This window comes from Dermacentor andersoni, chromosome 3, assembly GCF_023375885.2.
Source record: "Dermacentor andersoni chromosome 3, qqDerAnde1_hic_scaffold, whole genome shotgun sequence".
Taxonomy (NCBI): domain Eukaryota; kingdom Metazoa; phylum Arthropoda; class Arachnida; order Ixodida; family Ixodidae; genus Dermacentor; species Dermacentor andersoni.
Window position 1 is genome coordinate 132,686,264 of NC_092816.1, and position 16,666 is coordinate 132,702,929.

Consider the following 16,666-nt stretch of genomic DNA (forward strand, 5'->3'; position numbering starts at 1 on the left):
CGTTCGGCATCCGTTGCGCACACAACAGCCGATAACCGAGATGTTCATGAATTTTGGTGTGAAACGAACCATGACTGATGTTCACATGCTCTGCCAGTTTTTTGGTGCTCATGCTTCGTTCTTATCTAATGAGCTCATCAACCTTTGCAATCGTGTTGGGGGTGGTTGCGCGGTTGGTTTCAGACAGCACTCGTAATAGAAGGATGTCCTCCTGTATCGATGAGTGCTGTGACAGGATAGCCGTCAACGTCAACGACAAGAAGGTTTCGGTTAATATATAACGTGAGCAGAGGATTTGAAGGCAGGGCAGCTTCACCTCCAGAAGCTGCAGTGCCTAGTTTTCCGGCTGGGTCCGGGGGGGGGGGGGGGGGGGGGGGCGATAGGCGGCGAAGAGAAGCGGCGGGGTTTGGGCGAACGAGACTGATGGCGTCGAAGTGAGGGCGAGCGGCTGTAGCGAAGGTTCGGAGGAGGGGCATAAGCGGCAGTGGGTTCATGGCGTATGGCATAGGGTACAGAAGGCCCAAAGGTGCGGGAATAAGTGGAGGCGTAAGTCCGAGGAGGCGGTGGCCATCGGTTGCGGCAGTGACGGGCGACGTGGCCGATGCGGCAGCAGTGGAAGCAGATCGGCCTGTCATCAGCGGTACGCCATTCGGACGGGTTGCGGCGAGATGTGGCAGAAAAGTGCTGCCGAGGACGAGGAGGGCCGCTAGCTAACTGGGGAACGCTGGGTCGGGACGTGGAACACACGGTGTTCAGACCCATGTTTTCAAATTCCTGTCTGACGACGGCCTGAATCATCGCAATGGTAGTTGCTGGCGGATCGGGAGGTATCATGGAGAAGGCTGGCGAACAATACGGGTGACGTCGTCACAGGTGGTGGTCTGAAGCGGTCCACCCGCACATGCCAACGTATACCAGTGTTGGGTAACCGCGCAATGTGGTGTGAGATACGGCGGCTCTTAGCTTGTTCAAGGCGACAGCATTCTTTTATAATGGCATCGATGGTCGAGACGTTGCCGAAATCAAGCAAATTGAAAGCGTCGTCGGCGTTGCCTTTTAGCACATTTTCCACTTTATCTGCTTCGGACAAATTATCGTCAGCTTTGCGGCATAGAGCCAAGACGTCGAGGATGTCGGAAACGTACGGCTCTGTAGATGGCTGAACACGAGACGCAAGAGCCTTTCTCGCGGCAACTTTGCGCCCAATGGGGTCACCGAACACTTCCCGTATCTTTTCTTTGAAACTCTCCCAACTGGTTATCTCTTCATCATGAGTTTGGTGCCACACGCGTGGGGTGCCGCGAGATAAAAGATGACATTGGCGAGCATAATCGTTGGGTCCCACCTGTTATTAGCACTGGCGTGTTCATAGAGCTAGATCCAGTCGTCGACATCCTGTCCCTCCAGGCCAGAGAACACACCTGGGTCCCGATTTGGGGCAACCGTGACGACTGGAGCAGTCAGACAAGCCGAAGCCGTTGCAGAGGCGGACTCGTCTTCGGTAGGCATGGTGACAAGCTCAGTGTACCGACCACTTCGGAGTTCCATGGTGAGGACGGGGATTGTTGACCTCCACCAGAATGTTACGTGTGGAAAGGCACAGCCGAAAGAGGCTATTTACACGCTATTTACACTGGAGCCAGGCAGCCAGGCGGACACTCGCTCGTGCCAAGGGCACCGACCAACTTCATCGTCGTTCTCGCGGCGGCTCGTCTCTTGAGCATCGCTCGATGATCTCGTAATAATATACTGCGTCAAACAAGGAAAGTAAACATGTTGCGAAATCCCAGATTCACTGATCACAGAACCTTACCGCCCCCACCCCGTCCGTCCGCTCACACTGATAATCGCGCGCGACGGAAGGCGGCGCGCTTCTTCCCCGCTTTTCTCCCCTGCGCACAAAAGACTGAGCCACCATCATCGGCTCACCCATGCCACCCCCCCCACCTACGCTTTCACTCGCACATGCAGCGTGACGCGTGCGTTCACGGTGTTATCGCCTTTGGACTTGATAAAGAACATAAGGGAGATGGCGATGGCAGGAATGCGCCCGGGGTGTCCATATAATTGCTATCGCAATAATATAATACGAGCATCCGGCAACTGAAGTGTCGCGTGGTCCATTACTTACAGCAAAAGAAGAAGCAGTAAGAAAATCGAATTCGAATGTCTTTACTTCTTTTGTTGATCGGTGGCGTCGAAACAACAAAAAAAAAAGAAAACGTGAAGGAAAGCACGTTGACCACAGACGAATGCCTACTTTAGGCACCTAGCGATGGAATATCAAAGAAAACGTGAGACGCTTCGTCCACAGAGAACCATACGCATACTGCTGGGTATCCTACATTGGCGAGACGAGATTTTCCAGAGAGGTTGCGCCCAAACGAACGCGTTGCAATCCGTCGAGTCCCCACAGTGAATAGCGGCGAGCGACTATTGTTCCTTTTACTCGTCTGCTAGCCACAAAGCCAGTTCGAAACTCTGCCAGCCGAAAATACCCTCGGCGAGATTAAAACGATCGCGCTCCGAATTGCGCAGCGCGGTGGTGCGGGCAACGCGAGAAAAACGCATGCGCTGTGGCTGGCTTTGGCAGCCCGCGGGTAGCGAGATCAAAAGAAGCCAAGTGGCTCAATGTGTCCTCGCGAATGAAAGTTAAAGTAGAAAAATAAATAAGAACGTAGCTACCTTTGCTGGCTTTAGTGTCTTCACATGGATGATTTGGCGCAGGTGAAAAAAAAATGTTCATAGTCTTTTCTGTGCACAAATGAACCACCACAACGCTTCGTCTCATCGTACCTCGCTGCGTGCTTTGTGAACTTGTTTGATAGTATGTTGGGTTGGTTTGTCTCGTTATATGGTCTGATGTACGACTTTAGAAAATTGAAGACACATTTGGAGTCATATGTTTATTGGAGCATCAAAGCCTCGAAGTTCCGGAATTCAAAATGTAAAGCACGACTTTCGAAATGTCAATTCACCTTTCGCAACAGAAGTTTATGGGAAATGTATGCCCAAAAATTTCGAAATTGAAATGCATGCGCTCCTCAGGTTCCGCGTCATCCGCGAGATGCCGCTGTGATCCAACGCGCCATCGAAACGCCCTTGAAACTTTGTGCTTGGAAGGGGCTCGTTGCGTTATGTGACTCCCGGTGCATGGGTGTTGCCACGAAATCCAGCCAGAGTTCGCAATGATGGCACCGAAATGTCCTTTCGAGCGTAAAAAAATGACATTCTACGCAATGATTTCCGGCGACGGGGGCTGTTTTGGCCGGCGGTGCATGACAGCACGAAAACATTTTGCAGGGGGGCTGCAGCCCCATAAGGCCCCCCTTCCTTGCTGCCCCCCTAACCGCAGACACTCGCTGTCAGATTTCGGGCATAATGAAGAGCGGCAGCAGCTCTGAGCCGATTTTGCTTTTGTGCTGCCTCTCGTTGCAATGCGAACTAGGCACGCAAGATTAGAGTGCACGCGAAGCCATTAGCTTCTCGGGCAGGCTAGACGATCGCCTCCACCACAGCTTACCTACAAGGTAGTCTAAGATTACCTTCAAGCCGGGCACAGCCGCGTCATGCAGCCTGCGGCCGGAGCACAAACGGGGACACGTGCTACCCAGCCCCCCTAAATAATCGTTCTATAAATGTACAGTAAACACATTGAGTACACTAAGATATGGCGAGTACAAGAGGCCTAGATTGTGTGCATTTATTTTGAATTCTACAACATGTAGAACATAACATACAAAGACTCACATTGATGACGCACGTCACGGCGTGGACTCGCACCATCTGAATGTTTTTCTCCTCTGACAGGCTGACGCGGCCCGCAGCCTTCGCTGGGCAGTATGCAGAATGTGAGACGGAGTATAGAAATAGTCCCTCGTGGATACTCAACGTGTTGACCACTACTTTGCTGAATGTTTGCCCTCTCGCTCGCTACACGTCATCGGGTGTGTTTGTCACTGCACCTACAGCGCACTCACCTAGCGCAGCACATCTCGTCAGGTGGTCCAGGGCTACCTTGGCGACACTGTAAGGCACGTTGGCGGGAACCTGCCAGCAGAAGTGAGAGACGTGTCGTTTGCTCAAAGACATGATGATGATCATTAGCTGCAGCCGCCGTAGTAATAATTGTTTTACTTGGCGGGATAGTAGAAACAACAGCTGTGCTATTCTCTTGACTATTAAAAAAAGACTGTAAAAAAGTCACAGCTACGTCGACTCATCTTTTTCAGACGCTGACCACCTTTTTATCGAAGGTAGTCACCAAACCGAGGTCAGCGATGACTTATGAAATAGAGGACTTTGTTGCTTGATGTCAGCGGCAGGTACGTATGTTTCTTCGTATCTACGCAATGCAATCGTAGACTGCACGCTATAGAGAAAAGAATTATTTACTTATACTGATGCAGATATATCGCCTGCTTTCTGATAAATCGTCCTTTAAAACGTTATCGCTAAAATCGCGGCGATGACGGCCCCAGTAAATGTCTATTTAAACGACTTGCATCGCACGTTGAACGAGCGTGTTCAAGGAACGACAGAGCACAGAACCGCACGGCCGCTGCTTGCATTGTCGGCATCTCAACTTCCGAATCTATGCAGCATTCTTAGGGGCAATGCGATCCCCCTCCCTAACGCCCATATCCAACCTACACAGATATACACATTCCAGCTTTACATACAACCCTGTAGCGCCAACCCGAAGACCCGAACCCATATCGTAGTGGCAAAAACGCAAGTAGACTCCGCTCAGCATATATGTATGGCGCTACGGTCGAGAACACCTATTACTAACAACGTTTCCACCGCGTCCACTTTTCGCGCCTCTGCCGAACAATGGTGGGTATTTGGGGGAAAAAAGAGGAGAAGGGGAGAGAGGGAAGCCTGGCTTTAGGGCGCGAAGAATGGGTGCTATACGAGTAGTGCATGCCATGGGGCTTAAAGGCAGCGCGAATGACAGGAAGAAAGCATAGACGCACTTCACAGCGCTGCAAACGCCGCCTCTGGATTCTTCCCGTCTCTCGCGCTGTTTTTACCGCGTTCGTCCTGAACCAGCCAGCCCAATTCAGCAAACGCTTGCAGTGCATACGGTGTAAGTTTCACATTTTACCCTTGTGACGTAGGTCAGACATCGCCAGGGGCCACAGCACTTTCAACAAGCACTGCACTCTAGTACACGCATTTGGCCTGTTATGTTTTTTTTCGCATTACTTTCATAATCAGTGTGCACCGGACGGGATCATGCCTCACTGTGTACATGTATCAAATAATGTAAACAAGCCTTTTGTTGCCTAACTCCACAGTACTTTTCGTGTTTTTTTCTTAGATATTTCAAACATTCCATATTCAACGGTCGTTCTTCTTTAGTACTCGTATGCAATTCGATTCGGAAATCTTGCTTTCGGAAACTTTTATTTATTCTAGAGTTCAGTCCTTACTGAGTGTGGATCGCCAGAACGAAACGCGGGAACGAGCGAGTGCAGGAATAGGTGCGTCCAATCGCCGCCACACCTTGCACACTCTAGCGTTAACACTGCTTAAGATGACCGCCTTTATGTGTGCAGCTTTTGTAGCTGTGCACACTTAAACTTGATTCATATTCATGTAAAATGAATTGGTTTCTCTCTCACATTTGCAGGGAGTGCGTGTCGTCGCACTGTGACAAAACGCGCGCATGCGCCAATTGTACGAGTCGATAACACTGTACAGCATGTCACCATATACCGCAGGATAAAGTTTATTGTGCTGAATCGGTTCGGGAACTGGTTCAGGGTGGTGAACGGCTTGGTTAAACATTATAAATTTTATTTCTTCGAGTCAGAAGTGGGCCTTCATATGCAAAAGTCTCTTTCACTAAAATTGATCGTAAAAAAATACTCAAGCGAATCCTAATGCTGAACATATTATTAGCGAAGACGGCTAGCCAATTGGCGTAAATCACTTACGAACGAGAAGCTTTTTAAATTCGTCGCCTGAACCGCAAGTAAATCGGACCATATTGAAAGCGAATGAAAAAGGTGTTTCTTTTTTGGGTTTGACATGACAATTATTTTTGTTTGTGATGATGATTTTTATAGTATTGCACATACTCAAGACGGGGACTTTTTCAAGAAGCAGGTGGTGCATATCGTCATAGCGCCAAACTAGCTATTTTAAAATATCGCCGCGTGCTGATGATAGGGAATTGCATACTGTGGTAAATCCCACAATGGGTCCTTGGCCAAGAAGCGCGTCTGCGTGTTCATTATGATAAAAATTTTCAACAATGGCACATGCCGGTAACGAGCAATCAGCCAAGAAGGGGGCGACATATGTGTATAAAAAGCAAGAATACATTCATAACTACAAAGCAATGTAAAATTTCTAACATTGCGTCGCATAGGTGTGCGATAGTACATGCACTCAACAGTTTCTTTTGTGCCAGAGACGCACAAATAAACATGGCAAATTCACAACATTTCGTTACCTGCTTCAGTGAAGTTTCACTTCACATAGATGTGAACATGTGCGTTGGATTTACATTGTTTGGTCCATGTTTTTGCACAGCGCTGTGCCTATACTTACAGAATCGATCAACTAGCCCAAAACTAAAATTTCCTTGCAACGTAATAGGGTTCATTCGCAAGCACTCCAAGTAGCTAAGAGGATGGGCAATGGCTCGCGATTGACCTTGATTTAAGCTGGTATGCGTACGATTTACTGGGAACCTAAAACGCAGCTCCTGGGCCGATGCGTGAATGACTAGATGGATGGTCGATAAACTGCCCACAACAGTAAAAGAACTGGCAAAGATTTAGTCGTATTTTACGGGTGGTACTGCTGCCACCTGTAAACGAGATCAATTAAAGAGAGACATTAGCAGAGTTATCGAAAGTAAAGTGCCAACTTTCAGGCAGTGGGTTAGCTTCGCTAATCAACGCTTTAAATAATTCACTTGGGAAGTTAGTGAAAAAAAAAACTTGCCGTTGTGAGTGCGAAAATTAGTCAGTTTAAAGCCACACCATTCCTCTTAATAAAAAAAATGAGGAAATAAGCAGGAGCTTACTGCTCCAAAACAATATAATACAAAGAATAATTTAGATATTAAGGGAATTCTTCCTACCGCCTACGAAAATGGCACTAGAAGAACTAGCCCTTCAGTTAGGATTCAGAACAGGTTAGAACCTGATTTCCCCAATGAAACAGAGAGCCACTGTTTCAAACATTTACGTGAAGGAATCAGACGCAGACTTCGCGCGCGCCATATCTTTTCAAAGAATATTTCAACACATAATATCAGCATTCATAATGTGATTGTGAGGTTGCTTGGTTTTGGCGAACTGTGAGAAATAATGTTTTGCAGCCCCCTAAATAGCAACGACTGAATACGACAGTCTTATGTTTTCATGAAGATGCTATAACGGTCTACGTGATTCACCACCTCTGTCTGGCAACAAAGATGTTGCTAACAGGAGTTGTAAAGATAAAGCCACAAAAGTGCCGGAAATGCAGTTGAACACGCAGTAGAAATATTGAGAAGCGAGGGCGCATAATTCACGTATGCTTCACGTCACGTATGCTGAAGGTCTCGCTATAGTTCATTTTTGTTTACCTACAATTCACTGTTGACTTACTTGTAATAGCATCCACTTTTACTGAGGTTGACAGCCTACGGCTACAACCGGATAACTTCTCAGTGATGCAACAAGACTTCGCTGCATTAAGGATTGACACGAGGGGTAAGCGTCGTAGCCGTCGACTTGCCCGATGAACTGGCATAGCGTTGGTGTTCCGGCCGCTCGGCGGAGCTTGATGCGCAGACTACGTCCTTAGCCAGTACCTCCGGCAATCTTGTCCCGTAGTCAGATGGAAAAAATTATGAATTTTTTTGATGGTGTTCTCATCTGGGTGATGGCGCGTGGGCCCTCGGAAAGCAAAGCGTAGCACTGTTTCGTTTTCGTATGTTATGCGCTGCCTCACGATACCAGATGGCATTATCGTTTTCGCAGCTGACCGCTGCGTCTTGGTTGCGTGCCGTATTGGACAGGAAGCTAGTCACGCTTATCATTCCATATGTGTTGTACGTCCTCTTTTGCGTTTCTAATAATGGCTTCATGGTTTAAATAATTGATTGATTCACTCGCTGATTTATGTATTTATTTACCTAATAGACGAGCAGCATGCAGCAACCACTCAGACTGAAAGAGATGATTGCATGCATTTATTTAATAATTGTACTGTTTGGCATCATCGCTTGGGATGCTCCAAAATACATTACATAAGAAATAAGACGTTGCGCTCCGAATGTTTCACCAAATAAGCATCTGAAGGCGTGTTTTGTGTCATCACTGTGTAGTTCGTTATGTGTGTGGTAGCCCTGTTACTACTTGAAGTTAAGAATGCTCGACTGAGAATCCTGAAAGCTCTAGAAGTTCGCAAAGCCCGCTTATCACGCTGAGCACCTTATACTGCCGCCCAAGACTGCCGCCCGCTTCAAAGAGGGTGGTATAAGTCTCCGCCATGGGTGGCAATGTTGCTTAAAGCTGTAGTAGCGTGGTACAAAGGGTACAAGGTGCATAAAGGTCGACCAACGCAGTGGTGTGATGATATTTGATTTTTCACTCACCGTTATCAGCGATGCAATGCTAGAAATGTTGACGATGCTACCTGAAATATATTTGAAAAAATACACCAATCACTGCCAACTTAAAAGACAATGCGAGTGTTTGATGCGGTACATCATTACTTTTAGCGTTCATCATGGTCCGTCTACAACAAGAAACACGATTGTGGCCAAATTATAGATTACCGCGCCCCATTCGCACCAGCTTTGGTGGTGCGAATAAAAGCATTGCATTTGCAGTCGTAGAGAGCATGTATTGCAGCATTACCTATCAAGAGAATATATAAACATAATAGTTCGATAAAATAAATAGCTGACACTATAATTCGAACTGTCGTGCCTAGGACATGGCCTAGCGCACAGGGAACGAACAAGGTCGCACAGCTGTAGCGCGCGGTGGAATACAATTTGAATTGCACCTTTAGTTTGACGCAAGTAGGGCATAGCGTTTTTGATCATGCAGAGAGGACCGAGGAAGTTCGTCTGCCAGGATCGGTTGAAGTCTTCCACTGAGGCACTTTGAACGGATCCTCGAGCAGAAATTGCCGCATTGTTAACCTGTAACATAAAGAACGCAGCAAAATGGAAACACTATGACATCAGAGTCGCTATGTCTTATTGTCCCTTTAAGATTACACCCATGAAAGTATAAGATCCCGATTCAAAGTGATCATCCTTCCATCTGAATCTTAAAATAATATTGGTGTAACGACCGAATATTGTAAGACGTACTTCGACAAATACCGTCGACACGTTCACTAAAGTAAAATATTCATAGTGACAATCTCGGTGACACGGTGCTCAATCCTCAATATGGAAACAAATAGCTATATTCTGTAACCTTGCTGTGCAGCTTTCCAATTCTTCGTTATTGTCAGAGGATCTTTCTTTGTTGCTATACATTCCGGTTAACAAGGTAGTAACGTAGGCTTTGCTGCCTTTCTTTTCAAAACTAGCACGTTCCTGATTTCTTTACCCATACCCATAGGCTCTGGACACCATCCACGTATGGTGGCGGGGCACCTGTCAGAACCTTTGCGGCGAGAGGCATAATCGAGGGGGTCATTTGCCTTTAGTGACTGACGCTAGTGTCACAACTTCACACAACGCGGACATTACACAGCGTAGTCGGCCCTCAGATTATAGTGGGAGACAACAATCAAGTGACCATCCAAAACTGACGCCCTTACCTCGTAGGTGAAAGGCCACTTGCAAGGAATAGACATGAACACTGCTAAAAAATATCACTTCAGTAATCAGCAATGTACAGGAAGTTCAGTGAAAGGGGAAATTTTCTTCCAGCCGACAGTGTGTACCAGATAGCTGCGAAAAAAAAGTATAGTTTTAGCAGTTTCGGTCACGTGAGATGCGTCTGATAAACAGTGGTTGAACATGAAATTATCCTTCAGGTAATGGTCTGACAAGCAGGCTTGGTTTTGTCAGGAGAAAGGCACTTGTCGAAAATTCCCCTCCAGGACATAATTTCTTGGACCACCGTCGATCATTTGAAGAATGCATCTTCCTGTGAAAGCCACCCTGTCTTGGACCACGGGCTGGTAACTATTTCTCCGAGTGATGCATACCGAATATTCGTCATGGGCCAAACAGCCATTTCTGATAAACATCGCAGCATGTAATGTTAATAAAGTAGTCCGGGGAATGAGCTATGAGCACTTCACTGCTCTAGGAACCGAAAGTAAAAAAGGAAATAAGTTGGAGCATGCAGTGATGCGTAAACTATTCACTCAACCTTCTTAGGTTTCATCTCGTGTCCACCGTCGCTTAAAAGTTCGCGTGTCATTCTACCCGACCAACATGTACCCATTCGTTCGCGCCAAAGATGTCATCTCAATTGAAAGAACTCCCCGCCTAATCGCCAGCAACCCGAATTTTACTTCACTAAAGACTGCCCCTTTGAGCATGATTTACTCTGAGTCCACTTTGTGACACCGTAATAGCACTGACAGTTTTCTCATCAGCTAAATAAATACACGGTTAGAACGTCTGCTGTGGGAAACATGCTCAGGGCTGTGCATGCTGTAAACTTGATGTGGATGCTCATGTGTAACGCTTTGGCTCAGGAATTGCCGGCAGTTATTGTAACGTAACGTACGGCTGCAGCAAGCAAATGGGCTAATTTTGCCTCTCCCGTTGGCCGTTCAGTTGTACACACGAGATATACTGGTTATCAGATATCTAATAGAAGTAACTACTGACGTTGGACTGCTTATCTTTGACTGCATATATGTCCTTGCCAATTGTGAACGATCACATGGCAAACCTATTACCTGGAGTTATTTTTTTTTGCTTCGCCCGCTTTTCAGTATCTACTAAATCGACTAATAGGGTGGTTTTTAGCCTATACGCATTATTAAAGCATTGCCTGTGGGAGACGCCGCAATTGTGGCCCTTCTGCTGAATTGCTGAAGGAGGTGTGCATTACTTGAGCATGAAATAAAAATGCATAATCAGCTATATACAAACTGTCATTCAATAAGATTTTAATTAGTTACTTTGCGCGACATATCGTAATTTGTTTATTGTAGCCGTTATTTTCGCAAGGCGTACCCACATTTAAGGAATTCTCAGCTTAAACTGGTTTCTAGAACTTCCTTGAAATAGCGCAACGAACATAAATTGACGTTTCTCTTTTTCTCGTGCTTCAATGCATAAAGCAGCGCGTTGTTTAAGTGCGATTTGAGCCGAAGTGGTTATTTACAGTAATTTTGACGGCGCATACATTAGTCGTCCCAAGTGAATTTGCTTGCATACTCACCAGATGCAGTTCGAAAATACGTTAAAGACCCCCAGGTGGTGGAAATTTCCGGAGTCCGCCACTACGGCGTGCCTCATAATCATACAGTGGTTTTGGCACGTAAAACCCCATAATTTTAAAGTTTGAGAATAGCAATGGCTGCTGTTTTTGTTAAGCATAAAAATTATTGAGCGATAGTTTGTTTATTAGCCGAATATGCATCCCCAATTTTCGTGCAAACGATGTTCGCACGTTCGTGTCATCCGTCTGAAGGATCAGAATTATTCTATCACTCCAAAGCAAGTTAGAGAAACCCCGTAAGGGTTATATATTACCTCGTATAAGGTATCGTAATTAGTTTGGCACAATATAGTTTCTTAGTGTTTGACTGGTATTTAGAATTAATAAAACCTCACAAGGATACCACAGCTGAAAGTCAATGACTCCGCGAAGCATCCTTCGCATGACTGCCAGCCACAGACGACCAAATTACTGTTTGCCGAATAAAAGCTTAAGACTCGTCTTCGCTTGAACAACGCTGTTTAGTGCTGAGTAGCTGGCTATTAAATCCGCTCAAACTGTTCAGGACGCTCCGATTATTGCAGCTCGTATAATAAAAGGTTAGCACATTATGTTCTTGTAACAGTATTTTCAAGGCATTATTTTAATCACGATAGCAAATATCCTAGGCTTGCGCCCCAGTAATGAGATGATTTTGTTCTTACTATATTTACGTTAGCGATGCGATCGAGTATGATGGTACAAGGTGTTACCGAGATACCCCCATTTCTATCTAATCACCGCTTAATGCACTAAAATTACCATTAAGTGCAGTAAGTAGCCAAGGGCAGCCGGACGAAGTTTGGTTCAGGTTGATTTCTATAACAAAAAAATGGATTTCAGAGTTTTATGAGACTGCCGTTAGTGTGACGTATTAAAACCATTCTATGATCTAGGAGTGTAAGGTCACAATGGAAGAATATTTTTTTTTTTTGTTTTCTCGCACACAATACCACTTCCGCTGAGAAGAAGTGATAAAGCGCCCGTAATAGAAATGTGGTATTCCGTGTTCCAATGGATATAGTTAAGGAACATAATTACTTCTTGACGTGAAATATCTTGCAAGTCGTTAAAACCGCTTGTGAAAAAAGCATACTATTATCGCTTATGTATGTGGAGCCATACTCCCCGGGCAGCCAGAGATAGGGATAAGCACCCCCTTTGATTGCGGCGCAACGTTTGCTTTCTAAAGGGTTACACACAAGCGCTGAAGATTCAGGGGATCCCAGGAGCCGCAACTATCTACTCGTGCGGCGGTCTGGAACGGCGCAGGATAGTCGCGGGCACCACTAGTAGGAAGGTCCTTTATTTGCACTAGAGCGCATTCACCCTCTGCAAAACAAAGGGGTTCACTACTAGTAGGAAGCGAGCACGGCTGCTAAACGACACCGCAAAATACTCAATAGCTCTAACATAAGTTAGGCATGCACATTTACTAATGCGCGAATGAATGCATATTTTGGCGTACTTCGTTACGTTGTTTTTGTACTCTAGTGGGCTCTTACGCGTTCTGCAGGAGGCCCAGGATGCTTTACGTACGACACTGCGAATATATCCTTGATAAAGGCACATGAATTTTTTTTTTCAGAGTGTGATGTTAGCCGAGGGCTGAACTCACATAAGCGTAGCCCGTTAAAAGATAGGCGTCACGTTATGAAGCGACGTACACATGAACGTCTAAATCACATATGCACATTCCTAATGTCAAGAAATTAGTGGTAGTAAAGAATCATTCGTCAATTTCGCTCTCGCAACAATATTTACTGCTGACTAGGGGGTCATGGCTGACATTATGCCAGAGAAGTCGCAATAAAGCTAATTCAAATAGCGGCAGTTGATTTTCAGTATTATTCACGAATACTTCATTTCAGTCCTCGCGTTACCGCTCAGCTATATTGTCAAATCTTAATTTAACGCTGTATTTTAACCCCCGATTGCGCAGCTTATGTTGTGTAGGCTCTTGTTTCTGTTGCAAAGGTTCATCAAACCTTCATCCAAAGATTCTTAAAGAGGAAGAACTTTGCCTTTAGCGTAGCTGTTCCACCTTTCTTTGTATTTCTTGTTCTTCCGAGGTGATACTAGCTACTTAAAGACGTCGTGCTTTAAAGCCTTTATTAGCCGTTTGCGGAGCTTTGAACTTACGAGAATATCAATTTTGCCGAAGTGCTTCGCTGTCTTCTGCACCACATCTGCGACATCCTTTTGCACCGCTATGTCACCAGGCACGACAAGAACCTGGAAAGAATTAGGCAGCAATGTACTAAGGAAGTACACATGATGTAACACGAAGTGAGCCAAATATCTGAGCGCTGTCGTAATAGTGTGACTCCGACAAGTACCACAATATAAATGACGTGGCGGATTATAGAAAGAACAATTCCGGAAGCTTATGCACAAAATCTTTAGTAACATGTACATGTCTAATCTGATCACGAGAAATCGAAAAAGCGACGTGCCTCAGGCTGGAGCCAATGTATTCGCGAGGCGACGCGTATTATAACCCGACTTGTCGAAACGTTGACTCGATTCATTAGACATGCATTTTGCAACCACCGTTAATCGCTTGTAGCCTGTCCATATTTAATGTGAATTTCTGTGTAATATGACGGTATAGATTTTAGTAACTTGCTCAAAAAGACAGATGATTACACATTTATTTAGCTAGAGCAACTCACGGAACTCCTCCTCCGCACTACACAAAGTTGCGTGCTAAGAACAAGGAGCACTTTGACGATGCAACACCACGAAATTTTATAGAGCGTTCGGATTTTTGGTCAGCATGTGGCCATGTGCTTAGAGCCAAACGTGAATTATGATCTAAATCTTATATTCTTCACGGTTCAATTCTGCCTTTTCTGACCTCGCAATATTCATGGGCAGGAGTAAATCAAACAAAGAAGTGGCTCACAGGGAGATAAGAGACTTCAAGTATTTCAGCACTGGTAGATCAAAGAGTGTAACTAAAGTTGTTATTTCGACAAGAAACCTTTTCTTCGGGTTGGCAACGGTTGCTTCATTTGAAATTACTTTCTTCAAAAGGAAAGCAGTGGTTGGTCTTGTGAAAGCATTTCCCTTGTCGAAGCGTTCGCTCTCGAGATAGCCTTTGTTGAACCACTGTTGATAATTGAGAGGACTAAAATTTTTTCACTGTCTGAGTTGTCGTGGAAAAATCGGTTATATAAAAGGTGCACAGTTTATAATCCTTTAGTTTGTAAATTTCGCACGTCAACTAAATATATGAACTTTCACTGTGGCAGAAATATAGCGTTGTACCCTCTTATTTGGTCCCAAATTTTAGAACAGTTATATGTTGGTACGGAGAGGTCACTCAAGTAAATGAAACGTTCTGGTGTCGCACATTTGTCATGAAAAACTTGTTCTACAAATGTTAGCGTATGGTTCATAACGGGTATAGTCAATTGCGCCGCAAGAGAATACTGTATTTTTTCCCCTCTAATCAATCGCCATAGGCAACAGGCGTCTGCACGTATTCTGGTCAATAAAACATTTCCTAATTATTACCAAAAGAACACTTTTTACGCACTGGTGAAAGACGAGCCGGTGTGTCTATAATAAAGTTGCTTTTGACACAGCATTTACAGCTGAGTTTATGGCAGGGAAGGAGTCGGCTTTTCCTGTTTTATTTTTGGGCTTTCACATTGTAATGCAACACAGGTATCATGACTAGAGGTGTGCGTTTCCTCTTTGAAGCGAAACAAAAACATCAACAAGTAATTTTCTTGACGATTCGGTTTGATCTGAGAAAAACACCTGTTTGTGCACCGTGACAGATGGAAAAAAAGAAAGAAAATCAGACTCCTATTTTTTCAGGGGGAAAGCAGCACCGGCCCAAAAACTGTTGAAAAACGAAGTTCTTAAGGAGCCTTATATTAAACCAATGCACCGAGAAATTAGGGTACTTGTCGGAAAAATTTGCAAGCGCAACAAAAACCTCAAAAATGGGAAGGAAACGAAACTTTCCTAGTGGTTAGATCAAGAAGTTTACAGATATTTATGAAGCGTCGAACGAAGGGACCCTCATTTGAAAGTTTTGTCGAGTGTTCCGGAATTTAAGAATAGCAAAGGCGCTATATGAATGGAAGATCATCTGCAATGTCAACAGCACGTGCAAGTGAAAAAAACCTCGCCTGGAAACAGGTTGGTGATGTTTTGATTTTCAGATAAATATTATTTGCGTATGAGTGCGGCGATATATGTGACTCAAAGGTCCCAGGTTGTGGCCTTGCAAGGTGCACGCAAGTTTCTTGAGGTAATTCGAAACTATGTCAGGAGTCCATTTCGCGTACGGTCGCTTGCGTGAAGCTTTTTCACCCCGCCTATACACAGCTGCATCCAGTGCTACATCTACATTTCTAACTTAGGCTTTGTATTTTTTGTAACTCGCAGTAGCAAAGTTCATTTTAGGAATGCATCGATTATGCACGGTTTCGTGGAAGGAAACAGAAGATATTCTACGCACGTTCTGCCATGCCCTCAGCCATGTTGGCAATAACCTGCACCAAGCCGACGGATCTGTTGGTAGTCTATTTCGAATTAATTGTCCGCTACACGCACAATGCCGAACAGGGATCATCTGTGCCAAAAATAATTGCACAACATCTACGAAAAGGGCATTGACGCTATCAAAGCAGTTGTCAAAGATCACACAGTCGTCATCATTGTTGGTGAAACGTTCCAGCTCCGCGCTCGTCCAGCAGTCGGAATACTGGCAGAGTTCCACGACGATGATCTTGCAGGCCGAATGGCACTGATTGCAAGAAGTTCATCAGTATAACGTCATATCCATGGGCATGCTGCTACGAGAAGCTCTACAAGAAATTGGAAAGGCTTTAGCCATCGTATCAGTGCTTTCCTTCGATTCTGCCTCCTACATACTCCTCTTACAGTTCTTCCTCCCGCTGTCGGATAAAACTCTTTGACGCTGACTCGAAGCACTGGGAATATGGAACTCAGTTTCTCCTGGTTTTCAATGACCCCATTGATGTAATTTTCTGGAAGTGGCTCGATATGTGCCAGTAGACGTGTATCCATTTTCAATGAACGTATTTGGCGCCAACTTGGGTAACTAGGTATGTGCCACGGGGAATGTGCATCTCTGCAATAACGAGAAAGATCCCTCAGATTTCTGCTATGCCGAACGTAATCGAAACCACGTCTCAAGAGTTCCTCAAGGACAGCTACCCAATCCTTTAGAAAGATGCGCCACAAACGCACTGGGTATAGGCCAC

General features: G+C 45.2%; 1 protein-coding gene across 1 annotated transcript in view; it reads right to left on the minus strand.

Moving 5' to 3' along the window:
- LOC129383220 (cyclohexanol dehydrogenase-like) overlaps window positions 1-13,712 on the minus strand; it is a 45,599-nt gene extending 31,887 nt beyond the window's left edge. The window contains exons 1-4 of the mRNA XM_072286765.1: window positions 13,560-13,712; window positions 9,022-9,160; window positions 8,606-8,646; window positions 3,981-4,050 (exon numbers count right to left, since the gene is read on the minus strand). Coding sequence (XP_072142866.1) covers window positions 3,981-4,050; window positions 8,606-8,646; window positions 9,022-9,061 — 151 coding nt within the window. The 5' untranslated portion in view covers window positions 9,062-9,160; window positions 13,560-13,712. The remainder of the gene's footprint in view (window positions 1-3,980; window positions 4,051-8,605; window positions 8,647-9,021; window positions 9,161-13,559) is intronic.
- Window positions 13,713-16,666: the final 2,954 nt, after the last annotated feature.